This window comes from Pelmatolapia mariae, linkage group LG7 (genome assembly GCF_036321145.2).
Source record: "Pelmatolapia mariae isolate MD_Pm_ZW linkage group LG7, Pm_UMD_F_2, whole genome shotgun sequence".
NCBI classification, from domain to species: Eukaryota; Metazoa; Chordata; class Actinopteri; order Cichliformes; family Cichlidae; genus Pelmatolapia; species Pelmatolapia mariae.
The window spans coordinates 23,484,721-23,503,238 of record NC_086233.1 but is presented as its reverse complement, the minus strand read 5'-3'; the positions used below and the strand labels follow the sequence as shown (position 1 = coordinate 23,503,238).

The 18,518-nt window shown below is 39.6% G+C and overlaps 1 protein-coding gene across 1 annotated transcript; it reads right to left on the bottom strand.

Moving 5' to 3' along the window:
* Positions 1 to 1,282: 1,282 nt before the first annotated feature.
* On the bottom strand, positions 1,283 to 18,034 carry rab14l (RAB14, member RAS oncogene family, like). The gene is made up of 8 exons (XM_063478498.1): positions 17,924 to 18,034; positions 10,684 to 10,742; positions 9,929 to 9,982; positions 9,090 to 9,267; positions 7,352 to 7,418; positions 4,240 to 4,327; positions 3,801 to 3,831; positions 1,283 to 3,706 (listed from the first exon to the last, which is right to left on the bottom strand). Exons 2-8 carry the CDS (start codon positions 10,733 to 10,735, stop codon positions 3,529 to 3,531), a joined length of 648 nt encoding a protein of 215 aa, XP_063334568.1. The 5' UTR covers positions 10,736 to 10,742; positions 17,924 to 18,034; the 3' UTR covers positions 1,283 to 3,528.
* Positions 18,035 to 18,518: the final 484 nt, after the last annotated feature.

Below are 18,518 nucleotides of genomic sequence, written 5' to 3'. Positions count from 1 at the left end.
ACCACGTGCCATAATGTTATAATGGGAGCGAGCAAATGAGGCAGGATGAGCCTCTAGCCTTCACAGTTCTGCTTTCTGCACACTTGGGTAACAATTAGTGCCTTAAACACTTACCGGCAGAGCTGTTCTCACTCTTGACACTTTACAAGTGCAGAAACACGCTTTTATCAAGTAACCATATAGAATGGCTGTTTTTAGGCGTGTTTCTTGGATTTCCATGTCTGCCATACCAAAAAAACCTTTGTTTCCAGTTTATACTGGGAGAGGGACCAGGGTTCTCAGTGGATCTGTTGATTTGCATTGTCCTTAGACTGGACTTCTTTTTACTAAATAAGTTTGATTCAACTTTCACTACATGTCATAAAAGCCATCAGTAGCAGATTGGCCCCACAGCAGCACGCTGTCTGATCTGTTAGCAGGGGGTAACAGACTGAAACAGCGTTTCCGACTCTGACGGGCCTCCCTCACATGTTCGAATGGTCTGAATGCAGTTTTGAGGCCTTTTCACCCCAGAAGAAAAAAGAATCCTGGGGGAAACACTGGACTGAAATGTTTATGGAGCTGTCACTTGCTGTGCTACAAAATGATGTGAGAAGGTGACCAATACGGACAGAAAGAACTCGTGTCAGATTCCACTTTCACCACGTTCTTTCCTCACCTGCATCTCTCGGACAGTGTCAGTATTTGTGTTGTCGTCTCATCCCCGTGTGCCCCGTCTGACTGCGATGCCTGAGGACAAAAATCAACTGCTAGTTGCCTAGACTTCAACATGGTACTGTCAGTGTTGGCTTCTTTAAAAAAAAAAAAAAAAAGAGACAAAAAAACTTCCTGTACCAACCATACCACTACTCGAATTTTGTGTCTAAGCCTCCTCGCCAATTTTGTACACAAACTTTCACTTGTAAATGTCGTCCCCCCCCCCCTTTTTTCCCCTCTACCCTTGGTGCAATTTTCATTGCAATAAAAAACAAAGCAGTTGTGCTACTTGAAATACATTTTGTGTATGGCTTATTAGGTCATTTTGGCTGTGAAGTGAAAGAAATGATCTTTCAGAAACCATTTGACTTTTCTCTCCCACCTAAAATGGTTAGAGTATGATAACATCTAGGTAGAGCTTTTTCTTGTCACTGCAAAATCTCAGACAGTGTCTTGCACTAACACAATACCTCCAGCACAAACTGGAACGGTGTGATGCTCATTGCTTGTAGTAGATAGGATATTAAAAGTGCTCTTCTCATTTGCAGCCACAGATTAAAAAAAAAAAAAAGGACAGCAACAGGTTATGTATAATTTATTTTTTTCTGTCTAGAGTATTTTTTTCATTAAAATCAAAATGTCAACATTTTAAAATCATATACACGCAAGAGAACGCATTTAAATGTTAGCACAGCTCCTTAAAAATTTATACATATGTACGTTTCTTTTTGTACTTAGACAAAAGCAGGAAGTGGTCACTCAAACTGCAGAACAGGTGGGGGACACAGGAAAAAAAATAAAAGGAAGACCCGGCCGGCCCACTTCCCACGATAACAAACCAATCCCCCACTCCCCAAAAGAGTTAAGACAGCGATGCAGCCCCTCCCATACAGAGGAGCGATGAAGGGGTGGAAAAAGAAAACAGAATATAAACATCAGAGTGCCCCACTCTCCGCTCCGTTACAGATATGAGAAGAATCAAGGCAGACATAAATACTAGTTTGCGCATCATCTCAATCCGCTTCCTCACCCCTCAACCAATCGGCAGGTTCAGTAGTGTGCAGACGGGGTGGTGGTGAGTGAGGGTGTCTACTTATCTCTCCTTTACATACATTTATTAATAGAAACTATGTTACAGAATTTTTCCCAAGCATGAATTACAGGCAACCCACTATCACACCGGCTGTACAGAAATTGGCAGAGCGACCAAATAAATTTCTAAATTCAAAGTACAGTAGCGAGGTCATCACCAGTAGTTAAGAAGCAATATATACAGCTGTCCAATCGGGGAAACACTATGGTACAAATATTCGTACTTGAAAAAGGAGACCGTTTTTTTTTTTTTTCCGTTTTCTTTCGTCATGTTTCGAGGGGCACACTGCTTGGTGTCGCTTTATGGGAGGCAGAAGAACAACTGCCTGAATGAAGAAGAAATGGGCTCTTTCGTGCGGCTTTGCTGATTATACAGGAGGGATGAGTACATTTTTACACTTAAACAGTTGGGACTTTGCTCCTAATACTTGGCCATTTAAGATACTGTGACCGCGCCGACTACCTCAAGGACTTCGGTTATTTGTTTCAGTAAAATGTGAGAATGAATCTAAAAGAGCTGATTTATTGAATCGAATTGAATTCAGAGAGCAGTGTGAAGAGCAAGTGCAGCAAAACAAAGATTTCAGAGTAATAACATTAATAATAATAAGGCAACAAACAATGACAAAGAAAATGCTGGTAAAGACAATCTTGTTATACGTGACGTGAGGGAGAGTTTGGGTGTGAAATGGGAGATGAAGAGCTGGTGCAAAATAAAAAATCTTTGTGTGACAAAAACAAAAAAGTCACAGGGTGGCTGTTGTTGTTGTTAAAGTGTCATTTTAGCTCAGTCTATACAAACACAGACAAGCTAGAAAACACCCAATATTTCATGTAATAACTCAGCGGAGAGGTCCGGGGAATAATCCACAAAGAATTTCTGGGTAATTCCTAGTTTTCTAGACCCCCCCCCCCTCCTTCTTCTTTCTGAGAATATCAGCATTGCCACATCTGGCAAAGGACTGTGCCAAAGCAGAGAAAGCAGAATTTAAAAGCCACAGGCAGGTTTGAATCGAGACCGCTGGAAAAAGCTCCCTCAACTACACATTCCTGGACGCGTGCTTAAGCGCGTCTACCCGTGTGGCTGCTTGATACATGACTTCATCACCCTTGCGTTTTGCTCCCAAGCAAATAAGCATGAGTGAGATATCACATCTGCGTGTGCTGATAAAATACAGGAAATGTAACCCATGCAGGGGAGGCAGACTCTGGGAATATAATTTAGTTCCAACTGATTGGTGGTGGATGAAACTTAACGCAGTGTTTACATTTCGCATATAGCTATAAAATCCAACATAAAAAAACAGTCTTGCTTTATCATTATAGTATGAACATTACATCTATCTAAAGTGTCAGTGACCTGTGTAATGTGTGGTGGATTCTATGATACTATGATGGAGGGAACTAGGCTGAATGGTGTGAGAGGTTTGTGGGGGGTGGAAGAAGAAGAGTTATGGGATGACAATACACTGATAGAGATTAAAGAAGAGGAGGAAGAGGAGGAGAAGGTGGAGATGTAGTCCACAAAGCCCAGCTCAGCCTGGCCCAAGTCGATATTCACCCCCCTCTGTTCCTTCCCTCCGCAGCCCTGCTCTCACGCAGCACCTGGTGCAGTGGGAGGGGATGGGGTGTGAATGCATGGAGATGGTGGATGGAATGGAGGGGATTGGCAGGACAGGAAGGGGGGTGGGACAGACAGACAGTGGGAGAAAGGGGGCAAAGGGGCTTTTTGCTTGGTCATTAGCAGCCGCAGCCTTCCCTCTGGGGCTGTGGTTCGTTTGTTATCCGGCCGCCCTGAGGGGCCGAGGGCTTATGCTGAACCCCCGACTCGGCAGCATTCAGGTCCAGGCTGCCATCTTGGATATTCTGGTAGATCTTCTTAGCAGCTTCCAGGAAGGCGTCCTCAACGTTTTCACCTCTGAAAACAGACAGAGCATACACACAAATGTGAGCTACACAGAAGACGGCTGATCGGATCTTGTTCTGCAGGAACTGGAAAGCTGAAGACTTACGTTTTTGCGCTGGCTTCCAAGAACAACAAACCTGTTCAACATAAAACAGACACAATGACTGCGTCACTAAAACACAGCGCCAAGTGTGCATACCTCAAATACCAAGTCATCATTCACCCCCTCTTTTAATTAATATTGCTCCATTTCTCCTAGAATTTACTGTCCCACCAAAGTAAACAGAAGGATGTTAATCTTGGCTTTTTTCCTCCCTTTTTTTTTTTTTTTTTTTGAATAGAGTTCAAATCAAAACCATCTTAGAGACAGATCACAGATAAAACTCATTTTAGTGTCAATATTTGTGGACATTTTGTTAAGAATCCTGTGAATATTATCCTGTTGAAAGTTATTCTTAGACAGATGTAAATGGATAGAATTGCCTCCCACTGAAACCCTTTTCCACCTTAACCTCCCAGCATGCACCGGTTGGCGTCTCGCTCACCGTTCTCCTCGGCAAACTGCTTCGCTTCCTCATACGTAACATCCCTCTGGGCCTCCAAGTCGGCTTTATTTCCTATGAGAATGATCACCTGATGATAAACACAAGGGAAGAGAGTGTGAGACGATCCCCTGGACACTTTCTCTGGGAGAAATTTGCTGTCTAATCCTTTGAGAGATAATAAAGCCAAGGGCAATCCAGGAAGACTCCACTACGTTGGTGAGCTAATTGTTAAGATATTGATTGAGAGAACGTGTGCTCAACAGGATCCTTAGCAACTGCGATGTAATTAGAGATTTACTGAACTTCTTTCTAAAAGAGTGACAAAGTGACTAAACCAAAACTGCTGCACACCACCTTTTTACGTGCCAATTTCTTTTGCTTTTACTGCAGAATTGTTCAGCACTAGGGCTGGGCCATATCATACCGTTCACGGTAATACCGGCATTGTTAGGCAATGATAAGAAAATGAAATATCGTGATAGAATATGGCTAAAATGCGCATGCGCAGTGCCTTTGTTTTTTAATACGCACATGGGGGGAAAAGCGGATCATTGAATGAAACAGATGAACCACAATTGGTTTGTAAAAATGCTGCAACTTCAGTGGTTATGAACTAGTTTGGCTTTTGTCCGTCAGATACACACCAAAGCACAATTTTTGGTAGAGCATGCTAGCGAGCCGTCCTTATTACCGTGTTTTTCGGAAAACAAGGCACACTTAAAACCAATCCTTTGATTTTCTGAAAAATCGGCAGTGCCCCTTATAATCCGGTGCGCCTTATGTATGAATTCTGGTTGTGCTTACTGACCTCGAACCAATTTTATGTGGTACACGGTGCTCAAAAATCTGTCAAAAAATGTTTTAGTACGACTTTCGTAAGCTACGAAGCCGCACCGCTTGATGGATGGTCGGAGCATTACGGCTACCGTAGGCAGGAGCCTCGCCGAGTAATACGTACTGTGCTTCAACATAATACTACCGTACTGTGTGTGTATAACCTTTAAGTGGAAATAAATTGATGGGGTTTTTGCACTAATAAAGTTGTGGAGTTGTAAAGTATTTTGTCTCGCGTCAATTATATCGTCTAAAACCAAGGCAGGCAGATGTTGGGAGTTGGGGCAGATGCTGTGACAACACCAACAGTGCCACCACTTTGCCAATTTTAAATACTTCAACACAAACAGCAGTTCTCTATTTAACAGCTCAGTGTAGTTTTGGCTTTTGCTTTTGGAAGATGTACAGTCATCACTGCCCACAGTGCTATGCGCACTGAACACTCATTTGTGATTTGACGCTCTCCTCTCTGGTATGCATACAAACAAGATCAGAAACCACCTGTCAGTGGAGTCAGATCTGCCCGTTTCACTACATTAACACAAGTTTAGAAGAATCCTCATCTTTACAGCTCAGATGAAACACATTTAACCTTTTAGACTGATCAAAATTATTCTAATCTGTTATAAATATATTAAGGATAGCTGTATATACTGTTTAGGGACATGAAAACAAATTCTTTGATTTCTTTCCCTCAACCTGAGGCCTTTTCTGTGAAGCACATTCTGTTTCATAGTAAAGGCCTCAGGTTTATCTCCAGTCTTTTTAGTGTTTAGAAGTGGGGTCACTTCCCAGGATACATCACCATGGTAACTTATGCTAAAGTTTATATTAGATAAGAGATCAACTTGTACAGAAATCAGCGCCCGCTCACCAATCAGTCCTCTGGAAAAAAACAAAACAAAAAAACATTGTAATTCATAGAATATCCGGTGGATCTTTGTAAGAAAGTGGGTTTTGGGGGGGTTTTTAGGGACCGTCTAAAGATTTTGTCTCTTTGTGACAAGCATCAAAATAAATAAATTTAAAAAAAAATTGGATGGCTGCAAGCAATGTTACACATGCAAGAAACTCTTAAATTAGTATTTTTTTTAAACATGTATTAGTATAGCAATATCACCCTAAACCTTTAACTTGTTGATTGCATATAAAATTAATTATGAATAATAATTATTATTATTGAATTATAGGATTTTATTTCTTCTTTACTTGCCATCTTCTTTCAGACTGGTTCTAAAAGAAGAGCCTAGTCACATTGAATTTAATTATAAATACTGTCAGATGTTCCGATGAGTTAAAGATGGAGGATTACTCAAATGTATGTAACTAAAAAATTTTGGTGGGCAATTTCCATGCTGGCTTTAAATAGGCTATGTAGCACACTGTCACTAACTGCAGTGCTGTATGGCACTTTAATACTCCTATTCATACTGTATTCTTTCACACACTGGCTGCAGAAGCTCTGCTCAGAATATTGAGCATCACGTGTTTAACTTCTTCAGATTTATCTAACATTACAGTTTGCTCTCTGTTAGTAAAATAATTCAGCTCTGATACCAGTAAACCTCTGTGTTTGTGACTGATCACATGCTGCCAACACTGCCTCTTTTATGTTTGCGTTCACAACTAAACTAGGTAAAAGTCTATGTTGACTTTAAGTTGATAACCACCTTCGTGTAAATGTTTAGCAGGATTAATAATGTTGGTGTAGCTTGATAAAGAGAAGCTAGGCCTTCGTATGTTGGATTCACTTCATAGTAAAAGTCCCAGATTAACAGAATCTGAACACTTTGAAGTTGTTAAAAGTGGACTGTGCCAGAAAGAAACCAAAAACTTAATACTGTTAATATTAGCTTAGTAAAGTTTACTTGTACTCATCATTAAAATGAGCAGTGGATAACACAGCTCCATACAAAGCCTGTGTATAGTTGTGACTGGATATACAGAAACATCCCTTTTTGCTTTCTGCCATCTAAAATGTGAACAGGAAGTGTCATGTTGCACAAACACACTTCCCTGATGGAACACAGACCTCTGAGAGTGAGAGCAGGAAGGTTTAGAGCTAATCATATTTACCAAGAAAAACCTATTTAAGAAATGGACAGGGCTGAGTGGCTCCAAAAAGACTAACAGGAGGATGACAAAGGGATAAACAGCATAGCGACAGCTTAAAGCAATTAAAAGAAGAGAAATCACTGCAGAAAGAGAGTGCAGAGACGAGGCTGTGGAGACACGTGTGCAGCTTAAGACAATCATTAATTTCAGTGCGTGTACTCACAGTATTGGGGTTGGTGAGGTTTCTGGCATCAGTCAGCCAGCTGCTGAGATGGTTGTACGTGCTTCTCCTGTTTGACATCAGAGGGACAGAGGTTACTATGACGACAAGCAAAGACATAACATCCTGCCATCTCTGAGGATGGATTTGAAAAGAGGCAGCAGCTGCCATATAATACAGGCAACAATAACCATGGAGGAAATCATCTGGGAGTTATGGATACATCTGGAAGTGATACTGCTTTCTCCAGATCATAAGTATAAACTTTATTTATATCAACAGCTTCCTGTGCCTGACGATGCAGCTACCAACTCCAATGCCACATTATCCAAGTTACAGCCTCATTTCCATTTTCCAATAAATGAACCAGTCCTCAAAATTTTATTTTGAGCCATCAAGTTAACAAATTCAGACACTCTGAAGTCTGCTCACAAGATTTCAGGCAGGTTACAGGACAGACAATTCTGCATTGGTTTCTTGACCTCCAGAGACCCGAGCTTTTGTTCCTGATACATTTTTAATTTCTCCTAGATAGTGGTTAACACATTTGTCTTACACGCAAAAGATTTGGGCACAAATGTAGCCTCAGCGGTGACAAGCTACTCTGTGTGGATAAATAGGTGGGTTGCATCAGAAAGGGCATCTGGCGTAAATTTAGATATCTGTGCCAAACAAAATATGTGAATCCATCCACTAGTGGTGACCCCTTGGGAAATAAGTGAGCAGCTCAGGGTAACTCAGTCAAAGTAACTCTGTTTGGCTGTGATTAGTTGGACTGATAAGTATATAAACTAAACTTTGCCTTCGAAAGGGAAGTGATCACTTTGTTACAGAGTAATTACAAAGAAAAACATGTCTTCATATGGTAAATGGACTGGTTCTGATATAGCAGTTTTTGACTCTGAGCACTCAGAGCACATTATACAACGTTCCTAATTCCCCCAGTCACACCTATTCATGTAATAATGGATGCATCCATCTAACCTGGATATTGCACACCAAAGGATATTTGCCTTGCAGCAGTGATCGAACCACCAACCTTCAGATTAGCAGATGACCTGCTCTACCTCCTGAGCTAGAGCCACCCCATATAGGGACAATGAGTTTATTCAACAGCATAACACAGTGAACTGAACAGTGCTTAAAGTACTGAGCAGAAAAAAGGGGAAAGTGCAGAAAGGCTCAAATATAATGAGTCCATATGAACACACAGGGTCTCCGGAGGTTAAAAGAAGTAATTTAAATGTTACTTATCCAACACAACCTACTGTCTACACTGGTGTGGCCCATGTTAATAACAAATGTATACATAAAAACAGAAGAATGCAAATGAAAGCCACACCTTTTCATTAAAGGATATGGTTATAGTTAGGTGTATAGTCACAGCAACCATAGATGACAGAGAAAACACTGCGTTGGCACTCATTTAGCCCTAGAGGCCATACTGGAGGTGGTTGCAGTTTGGACAGACATTCCACATGTTCAGCTGTGTTTGCTTGGCATACCACTGATACCATCTAACAGTTTGGGTAAGAAGGTCAGTCGCACGCAGTAACACAAACTGTTCGTATTTGTTCAGGAGGAGGTGTGCTGGGCTGAACGGTGCGGTTATCAGATGTTCATGCTTTCCTTTAACTTCCTCTTTCTGCACAATGCACTACATGGCTATTGTGTACACTGTAAAAGCTTCTGTGTTAAGCGGTGACCATGACTGCATCAATACATAACAAGCACGCTCTACCTGGTGATGTCGTAGACCATAAGTGCCCCTGCGGCCCCGCGGTAGTAGGAGCGGGTGACGGCCCTGAAGCGCTCTTGTCCTGCTGTGTCCCAGATCTGGAGCTTGATCTTTTGCCCGCTTACTTCGATTATCCTCGTACCAAACTCCACGCCAATAGTATGAGGGCAGTCAGCCATGACTGGGGAGAAGAAGTATGTCAATGAATTCTACTGTTGCCCTTACTAATGTTTTTGTATTTCAAGTCTTTCTTCTGTCATCCGTTTTGTGAACTTTAACAAAACACGTGCCTAGTTTGAACTTAAAATTACGTAGTAACAAACATTATTCAATATGTATAGGTCACACATAGCCAACTTGTTTCTACTGTACGGCAGCAGCAGTTGCATCAATAATTAATCGCAGTCTTTAAAGTCATCGCTTTGTCTAAACTGCAAACACTCTTAATGTATCAATTTGTTTGAAACTGCCACTGAAACCCTCTTCTACATCAGTCCAGTGTGTGTATGCATGTGTGCACTGGTGTATGGGTGCAGGCAGGATGCGATTGTGGACAAGTGAATGAGTAACACAGCATCTGGCTTGTTAATAGTAGCACTAAACAACTGAGCTGAATGGTAATGGGAGGCTGCAGCTGGCTCATACACAGAAGAAGAGACTCTCACTGTTGAGCTCACACTCCACATCTATGCTGCTGACTTCCGTTGGTGTATAAAAGAAATCCAAAGAGATTTAGGCACTCCAGTTAAACCTGGCAAATCTCACATGCACTGGGGCACACGCACAGATGAAAAGGAGTCAAAAGAAAAAAAAAAGGAAAAAAAAAGCAGGGCAGCACTTACATTTCTTTTCTGTGAACTGGTGAAGCAAACATGACTTCCCTACCCCCATGTCCCCTGTGGAGAGAAACTCAGGTCAACCAAGGAAATAACAGAAGAACAACAGTTCTCTATTCAAGCCTGAAGTGTTGCCCCCATGCATGATGCAGCAGACCCTCAGTGACAGTCAGCAACTACACTTAAAATTTCATGTGGACTTAATGAGAGAGACAGGGGAAAACGGAGACAGACGGGGATAGATGCACTTGAGTGTATGTGGCATATATAAAACTTACTAAAAATACTTCTTAATACCTTACTTATCAATAAGAGCTGCAACACTTGCAGAGCATTAAAACTTTTAGTTAAGGTTTCCCCTCCATGTTCCCCAAGTAATAATAAAGAAAGTAAAAAGCCAGGCTCCATCTCTTATTTATTCAGTCTTCTAAGATGGGAACTGAGCGTCAAGTGTGGAGCTTCATGTTTTAAGCTTGGAACCAGGATAAACAAGCTGGAGCTGTGGATGTGTCTCTGCAAGTGTAGAGCACAAATACAGAGCATGTGCACGCTGAGGCGCACATTTCTAGATGCCAGAACACCCCCTTGTTAGAAGTACTCAGTTATGTTACCTTCAAAAATAGACTAATATGACATACGCTGGACCCACTCAAAGCCACCATGTAATGGAAGTATAATATATGTGCAGTTTGTGAGAAGTGCCATCAATATTGGTCACTAGAGAGCCTCCAAACTGCTGGCAATTGGTACTGATCACTTACCGATAATGATGTATTTGAAAATGTAGGAGTAGTTGTACGGTGCGGTGGCCATTGTGGCTCTGAAAGAGGAAAAACAGAAGAACAGTTTAGCCACTTAAACCTTTAACAGAGAAAAGCAACTTTTCCTTAAAAGAGGTCAATACTTGTAGATTATAATCATTTTAATTTTACAGTCAATTTCCCTGAATACTTCCACTAATCTTCCACTCAGATTAGCAAGAGGTTTACTAATCTGGTAAGGTTTTGACTCCATATAAATAAACTGCACATGATGTAATGAATAAGAAAAGACAAAGACAATTAAGCATGGACAGCTCTTTCTCACACCTTCTGCACTTTATGCAAAAACAACACGATGTGTGGATATAAATAAAACAAGTCCTGTAGTAACAGTAATGGAGCCGCTTACTGTTTAATGACTCTGTGTTACAGGTGTGATTACTGATCTCCAGTAAAAGCTGTACAAATTCCAGCGAGGAGTTACGGGATTAGCATAGTCCTGAAGTGAAGGTTCAGACAGCTGAGAAGGCTGATTACATTCATGACCAAAAGGACTAACTACACAAAAGCTTCAAGAACACAAACAAATTTAACTCATCAGCAATTGAACATGGATTTTTTCAATGTTGTTTTTTGTTTCTAATATGAAGGGAAAAACCTGCCAAACACAATTTTCCAAAGTAAATTCACCAGAACTGTGATTTACATTAAATTGGTTTATGTTCATTCAAAATACTTTAAATAATAAATGCTATAAATAATGCTTTGAATAAATTTTGTTTATCAAATGGACAAACATAACATGAAAATCCCTATATTCTAATTGTACATAAAGCAACCACAGGGTACATTTCCATGCATGAACTATCCAACAATACTTTGTACTAGATGGAGGGATATTAAACTAGCAGGTGATATGATTCAAATACTTGCAAAAGTCTTGTACCACTGCTCATTTCCTTTATATTAACTTTCCAAGGAAGTTTCCAGTGTTATTTTTTTTAAAGTAGTGTTAAGCAGTAGTTCTGCAGGCTTTCTGAAGGTCTTTTAAAGTTTTTCTTTGGACACTTGCTGCCGAGGCCTGGTCATGGTTTGAAGCTTCATTTCAGCCAGTGGTGTTGGTGATCTTGCCCAAATTGACGGAATTATGAATGCAGAAAAGTACTGTCACATTTAAATAAATAAATAAATAAATAAATAAATAAATAAATAAATAAATAAATAAATAAATAAATAAATAAAAAAATACGGTCTGTGCCAGTCTGCAACACCCTTACTACAGAAAATCACAAATATGCTTCAGAGTACTCATATCTACGACAACCTTTGAAGGGTGAGACCAGAGAGGTGATGGATCTTTTTTAACAGTGTTAGAGCTTTTCAGTTATTAGAAAGACTTTCAAGAAGGAATCCCATTACCTTCCTGTCTCAATCTCACTTCTGAGAAGGCTCTTTCAGACTTGCACTCCTTTCCATTAATCTGACAACATCATGCACGCATGCACGCACACACACCTCTTAGCAGAAACGATGCAGAGAACTAAACATTCAAAGGTGTGGCCGTTTGACTCCACAGTTGCTGCTGACACTGCTCATTTCCAACAGCGCGAAAGACCTGCTGCATGGGAGGCATAGCACTGAAGCAGCTACTGATGCTTCAATGTTCACAATCAAACCAGAATTACAACGATTATATTACGACTAGGTCCATTAATAGGTATTGTTAGGATCTATAAATACCAAATACTGATAACAGTAATTACCGCTTATCAACACTACTCACCATATTGTGGTAAAATAAAGAAATACCAGCAGCTAGCTTACCAGTGATTTTTAAAATCTTAATTACTAGTAAGTAGAGCTGGGCGATAAAACGATAACGATATGTATTGCGAAATAACTTTTTCTCGATAGAAAAATTAAACTATTGCGATAGGCCTCATCCCTCTTGTCCTCTTAAAAAAAAAAGAAAAAAAAAGAAAAAAAAGAACAGCCAATCCAAATTAAGTAGCAGAGCCGAACCAATCACAGCCGCAGCGTCACGTCACGTGACTTGTTACGTACAGCACAAGTGCCAAGGCGCACATGTGTATTTGTTTTTGCAGCCGGGCTGCCCAGGTAATGAAGGAAATGAGTTTGCCGACTAGAGAAAAATCAACCGAGAGCGTGAGCGAAGGTTACCGAAGAAAAAACCGATGATGGTTCCAATGCCGGAGAGATTGTCGAACGGAGTCTGACAAAAAACAGAGTAGCGCGCACTGTAAATTGTGCCGAAAGCAAGTTTGGAAATACAATAAACCGGTGCATGCTCAATCTCTGACTGAAAGCGCTAATTCGTCATTCAGCTTTTGTCAGACTAAAGTAACTGTTAAAACTGTTTGAAAAGCTAAGCTATACAACAAGGAGAGATTGAGAATTTCCTTTTAGTTCTCAGTTTGTTATTTGATATTGACAAAAGTTAGTCAATTTTGTCTGTTCTTCTGTAAAACGAACTAAGATTTATTTTTAGAATTAAAATTTTGTTTCTAAGTAGAATTGACAATTTAGTAGTTTGTTTTGTTTGTTCTATTTTGAAACTCAAATGCTTTAGCGGCTGCCTTTTGTGTAGTTTGCAATATTTGCCTTTATTTATCTGAAACTGAAGTCTCATGTTCCTTAAGTACATCTACCCTGTTGAACTTATTATGGGAAATAAATATTTAAATCAAAACAAGCTGCAGATTATTTCACATTTTACTCGTGAGCAACGGCACATTTAAATCTTACAAATATAGTTATTTGATTGATTATACTTTATTCATCCCGAGGGAAATTGGGTTAAGGCTGCCAGCCGTGCCAGCGCCGTTATAATTTGGCTTATATCGTGACATATATCGTTATCGCCTGAAATGAAAAAAACATATCGTGATATGAAAAAATCTTATATCGCCCAGCTCTACTAGTAAGTAAAGTAGTAAGAAGGTATGAGGGTGTCAGTCTTTAATTATTATTATTTTTAAACAATCAATTTTGGTATAAAATTCCTTTAACACTAAGGCTAGGCAAGAAAAGAGAAAAAAAACATCAACCTTGCCACGCTGTTTTTTTTTTTCTTTTCACCAGATTATATTCATGATTATTGATATCAACCACAATATAAATGAAATCACTGTTTTTCAAGCTTAATTTTAATTAATTTAGATGTAAACACTTTTTTGTCAAAACTTCAACAAATTCACTGTAGAATGTTATACGGGTGTCTGTGTGTGTGTGTGTGTGTGTATATATGAATAATATTAAACAAACAAAAAAGGTACGAGAAGTATAGTACTGCCTCTGAGGGGCAGCAAGACTCGTACATGGATCAGATGTGCGACTTGACCACAAATGTGATGTGGTCACCAAGCTGTGTCTCTACGCTCTGTGTGTGGTTGGCAAAGTAAGAAATGTTTATGCCCAGGGAGTTGGTGACAAGGGTCAATTACTTGAATCAGTTGGTTACATCTGAAATTTTCAACTGTGCTTACTGGCATCATGACTTTTACAATACAAGTTGGTTGTTGCATCAGTGATGTCTGTGTTACTCTGTATTTTGTCGTAAGGCGTGGTATAGGAGAAAGTTCTGGGACTGTAGTCTTGTGCTGTGCAGGTAAATGGTCAACTGTGCACATGGCAAAACGATACTTGCCTTTGTAAAAACATGTTTTTGACACATTTTCCAGTGTATGCTACTTTTCTTTCTTGTCAAACTTTAAAAAGCCAAAAATAAATAGCCAACCTCCACACCACTGAACTCTTTGGACCCTCAAATATACATCCTATCCTATATCATATCCTCATCTTTTGGGCCTTGGGCCAAGTCTGTCAGGTTGTTATGTTCTATAACGCTATTACTCAAGTTTGAACATTTTGTGCTGTCATTTTGTCTCATCTCAATCACAAACCTAATGTACTGTTGTGTACAACTGCTACTGTTGGCTGCTTCTCATATGCTATTTGCATGAACCTAACGTGATGCGCTGTTCCAACCACACAACTGGCTCAGCGCAGTGATATTCTCATTCTCACCTTTCGTGTTATCTGTCAAAACATGGATGGAATGAATTCTATACTGATCTCATACTTCTATGAAGGAAAATTATTTTGCGATAGTTACCTTTATTACTGCTGCACAGTATTAAATCGAGATGCTGCTGTACACGATTGACTGCTGTAGGAGTAGTAAATAATTCAGACTTAATCAAAAGAATAATCATTCAGCAGACAAATGATTTCTCTGTAACTTGCAAAGATAATCTGCCTTAAACCAGTGTCATTCTCTCACATGAAATTCAAAGGAAACTATACTGCAGTCAGAGCAGTTCCTAGAAACTGAAATCACAGTGCCCGAGCACAACACAATGCTGGTTTTACGCACGTACTTCTACATCTGCAGATTGGTGACCAAATTTAATTGGTCAGCTTAATTTAAACTCAATCGTTAGAAATGCATGTAGCAAGAGAAAAAGTGGAAATAGAAAAAGCAAATAAATGGAAAAATACAGACAGCAAAAGAAGAAAAAAGTGCAAGAAACAGAATAAAAAAAAATTGAGTAAATGGTTGAAATACAGACATAAGACGCTGCAGGCTACTTAACTGAGGTTGAATCAGATAAAGATATCAATTAAACTTTAGCTTTTATAACAGTAAAAACAATGTTGGGTCACAAACCCTCATGTTTACACATACTCAGCTTTGACTGAGGAAAAAACTGGAAATGTGACAACTGAAAACAAGACAGAAATATAGGTGTACAAAGACAAATTAAAACTAGACAGCTAACAATGTAGTAGTTGTACTTCCCTTAATTAATAAGAGCAAAAGTTCCTGAGATGTAAACAACTCTTAGTGCTAGCAGTGCCTTTGTGACTGTTTCTGTGGGTGGTCCAAGAAAAGATTTGGCACAGTCTTCTGCAACTTGACCTGTGCTTTAGTGTTTAATCACACCAACAACAAGCAGCTATCTACAGCAAAAAAAATAATATATATATATATATATATATATATATATATATATATATATATATATATATATATTTTTTTTTTTTTTTTTTTTAAAAATGTATGTATAAACTTGCTATTTATAAATCCCCATATTCTATCCAGGTACCAGACTTGGGGTTGCTCCATAAAAGTAATAAATTACACAGTACCTTTTCATTTGCTCACTATTCACATAAGTGAAGAACCTTTGTAATGAAATTAACAATATAACTGTAACTGTAAAGTGATTACTGAATTTAGTACAATAACGCATTATGTTACTACATTACCAAAAATGTAATCTGTAATCACTGGTGGATACCTACATTATTTCTACATTGTGGCGCATTATCGAGTCTGAAATCATCGTGAAAAATCACAAACACAGTAGACACAATGTATGTTTACATTTCATTAATCCCTACAGTGTGATTCATGTGGGTAAAGACAAAACATAACATTGCACTTATGCTCCACACCATGATTTAGTATAGGACCTTGAAGCTGTCACACCTCACTACCATCCTTTTAACTCCCAACATATTGTTTCACACACTCTTTTTCTAGGCTCCCTGCTGTCACATGACCCTCATGTGGTCTCTCTAGCTCCAAAGTGATGGCCTGTTGATCTTGCACAATCCCCAGAAAGAGCAAAAGTAAAATGTGACTTGGCTGTGACATTCGACTTCATTTTACACCCTTTTTTCCACCCACCGCTACACATGGCATAGAAATAAACCCCATGAGTATCAGTCAAGGAGAAGGCGAGTCAAGACCATGTGACCAGACTGCAGCCTCAGCACTTCTCCTTTCCTGAAGCTTTCTCTAGAGAAACAGGGGCACTGCCTTTCTTCCTCTCAACAGACATTCCTCATAGAGGCAAAGAGATGATGTGATTTCAGGAAATCATGACACATATATAGTCACACTGTCTCCGTGATGTTCAGACCCACCATTCAAATCACGTGACTAAAAAAAAAAAACATGATACCCCATAGCTATTATATACACTCTTGAAGGACGCTACCGCGATACAAAAATGAGTGACGTGTTTACATGCTTACAGTAAAACAAAAAACAAAATATTAAGTAACGCGGTAATAATTTAAGATAAAGTCCACTAACACACAGTGCACTAACACCAGAAACAGAAATGATGCAGCACTTTAAATGTCGACGAAGGCAAAGCTATCCAAATTTCGACCATACAAAAGTTACCATCGTTAACTTAATGACCAATTTTATTTATTTATTTATTTTAAATCGTGTATGCCTGCTCTTTGGAAAAAGGACACCCAAATAAGAAGCTAACACACTACCGGCTAAGGGATTAGCATTGCAGTACAGAAAAAAAATCGCTTTATTACAGTTATTCCAACATAAAAACAAGGAATTAGACGGGCCAGTCAAATCCATCGTCAAACCCGACTTGGATATCGGAGGTTGACCCTTCAATATGAAACCCTAACGAAATGCCTGTTTCTTACCGACGGCGACTAGCTTAACGTTAGCTTGACAACCGGCAAAAATGACAGCGTCGCTATGACTAAATCTCTGCGATTAGACTCCATGCATGAAAAAAAGAGTGCTGCTACGAAGCGGAAATTGATATAAAACCTGATACTGACTTGAACAGACATTTAGATGGCAAATTCAGATAAATATACGGCCCTAAATTGGATGTTTTGACAACCAAGTTTGCGTTAGCTAGTCACCTGCTAGCTGACAGAGACGGATAACAACAAATCCCATAAATCAAAGCACATAAGCCACCTGCCCTCATCGCCACACAAACAGCTGATTTAGATGCATTATTGAGTAAAAACAGGTTCAGAAACTCAACCTGGCCTGAGCCCAATTTCATGAAAAATGCCTCAATACACTAAACTAACGAAAGCTAGCGACAGTTTTAGCAGGCTAGTTTGTCAGCTAATGGCAAACACGTAACGCGTTATCTTGTTATTTCAAGCAAGCCAAGCCCTTTGTCGTAAACAGTAGCATTTTTTCCATAACCGTTTAATATGTGATGCCTCACAATATTGGACTTAGAACCCAACCTTGCATTAGTCATCTGTTAGCTACCATCGTTAGCTTTCCACCTAGCTGACTCCTGGAAAACACAAGAAAGCTTAACACTTCCAAGGGTTTCTTCGTTTAAATATCAGTTTCTCTACGTGTATTACACATTACACGGGCGTCCATGAGTGCAATCAAATACCCCCCTTCTTCTGTCCTTACCAGATATTAAGTCTTTTGCGCTTTGAGCTTCTCACAGGAGGTATGCAGGTTATCCTGGCTCAAGTATGATCTGTCTATCCAAGATGGCTGCTCACGGCACAGGGTTTCCTCCGCTCTATACAATGGGCTTCTGGGACAAAGAGCCTCGTATGCGGCGATTTGCAACTTGTGCACTGCCTCCTCGAAGGTAATCACTTTCACAGGTGTATTCTTGCAAAGGTTACTACTCTCGTAAACTGCTTAACAGGGAGCAATCGTCATGTCACACTATGAAATAATCACTTTGGTGAAATCATGAGCCACTATAAGAGGGAAAATTTTAGCAAGCTTCATCTGCCACCTGAGAGGTTTAGGCTTGTGGACTACGCTCAAATGCATCTGTTCAGCAGATGTTAAAAGAGTTACAACAGCACCATTGCAACACAAAACATTACTAGAACTCCACCGAGGGGCATCGCTAAGATCTTGAAACACTGTGGGCTTAGCCCAACCATGAAATCATTTAATTTTCACTGGAAAAAGTGGCTTACTATATTCTTACAATATGATTACTATATATTTTATAGTAAAGTTAATATAAAATGTCAGACACTGT

Coding starts and splice junctions, on each gene's coding strand:
- rab14l (XM_063478498.1), bottom strand. CDS start 10,735: ATGGCCACCGCACCGTACAACTACTCCTACATTTTCAAATACATCATT. Junction 7,419..9,089: donor ATGGTCTACGACATCACCAG/GTAGAGCGTGCT, acceptor GATGTCAAACAG/GAGAAGCACGTACAACCATC. Junction 3,832..4,239: donor GCAGTTTGCCGAGGAGAACG/GTGAGCGAGACG, acceptor TATGTTGAACAG/GTTTGTTGTTCTTGGAAGCC.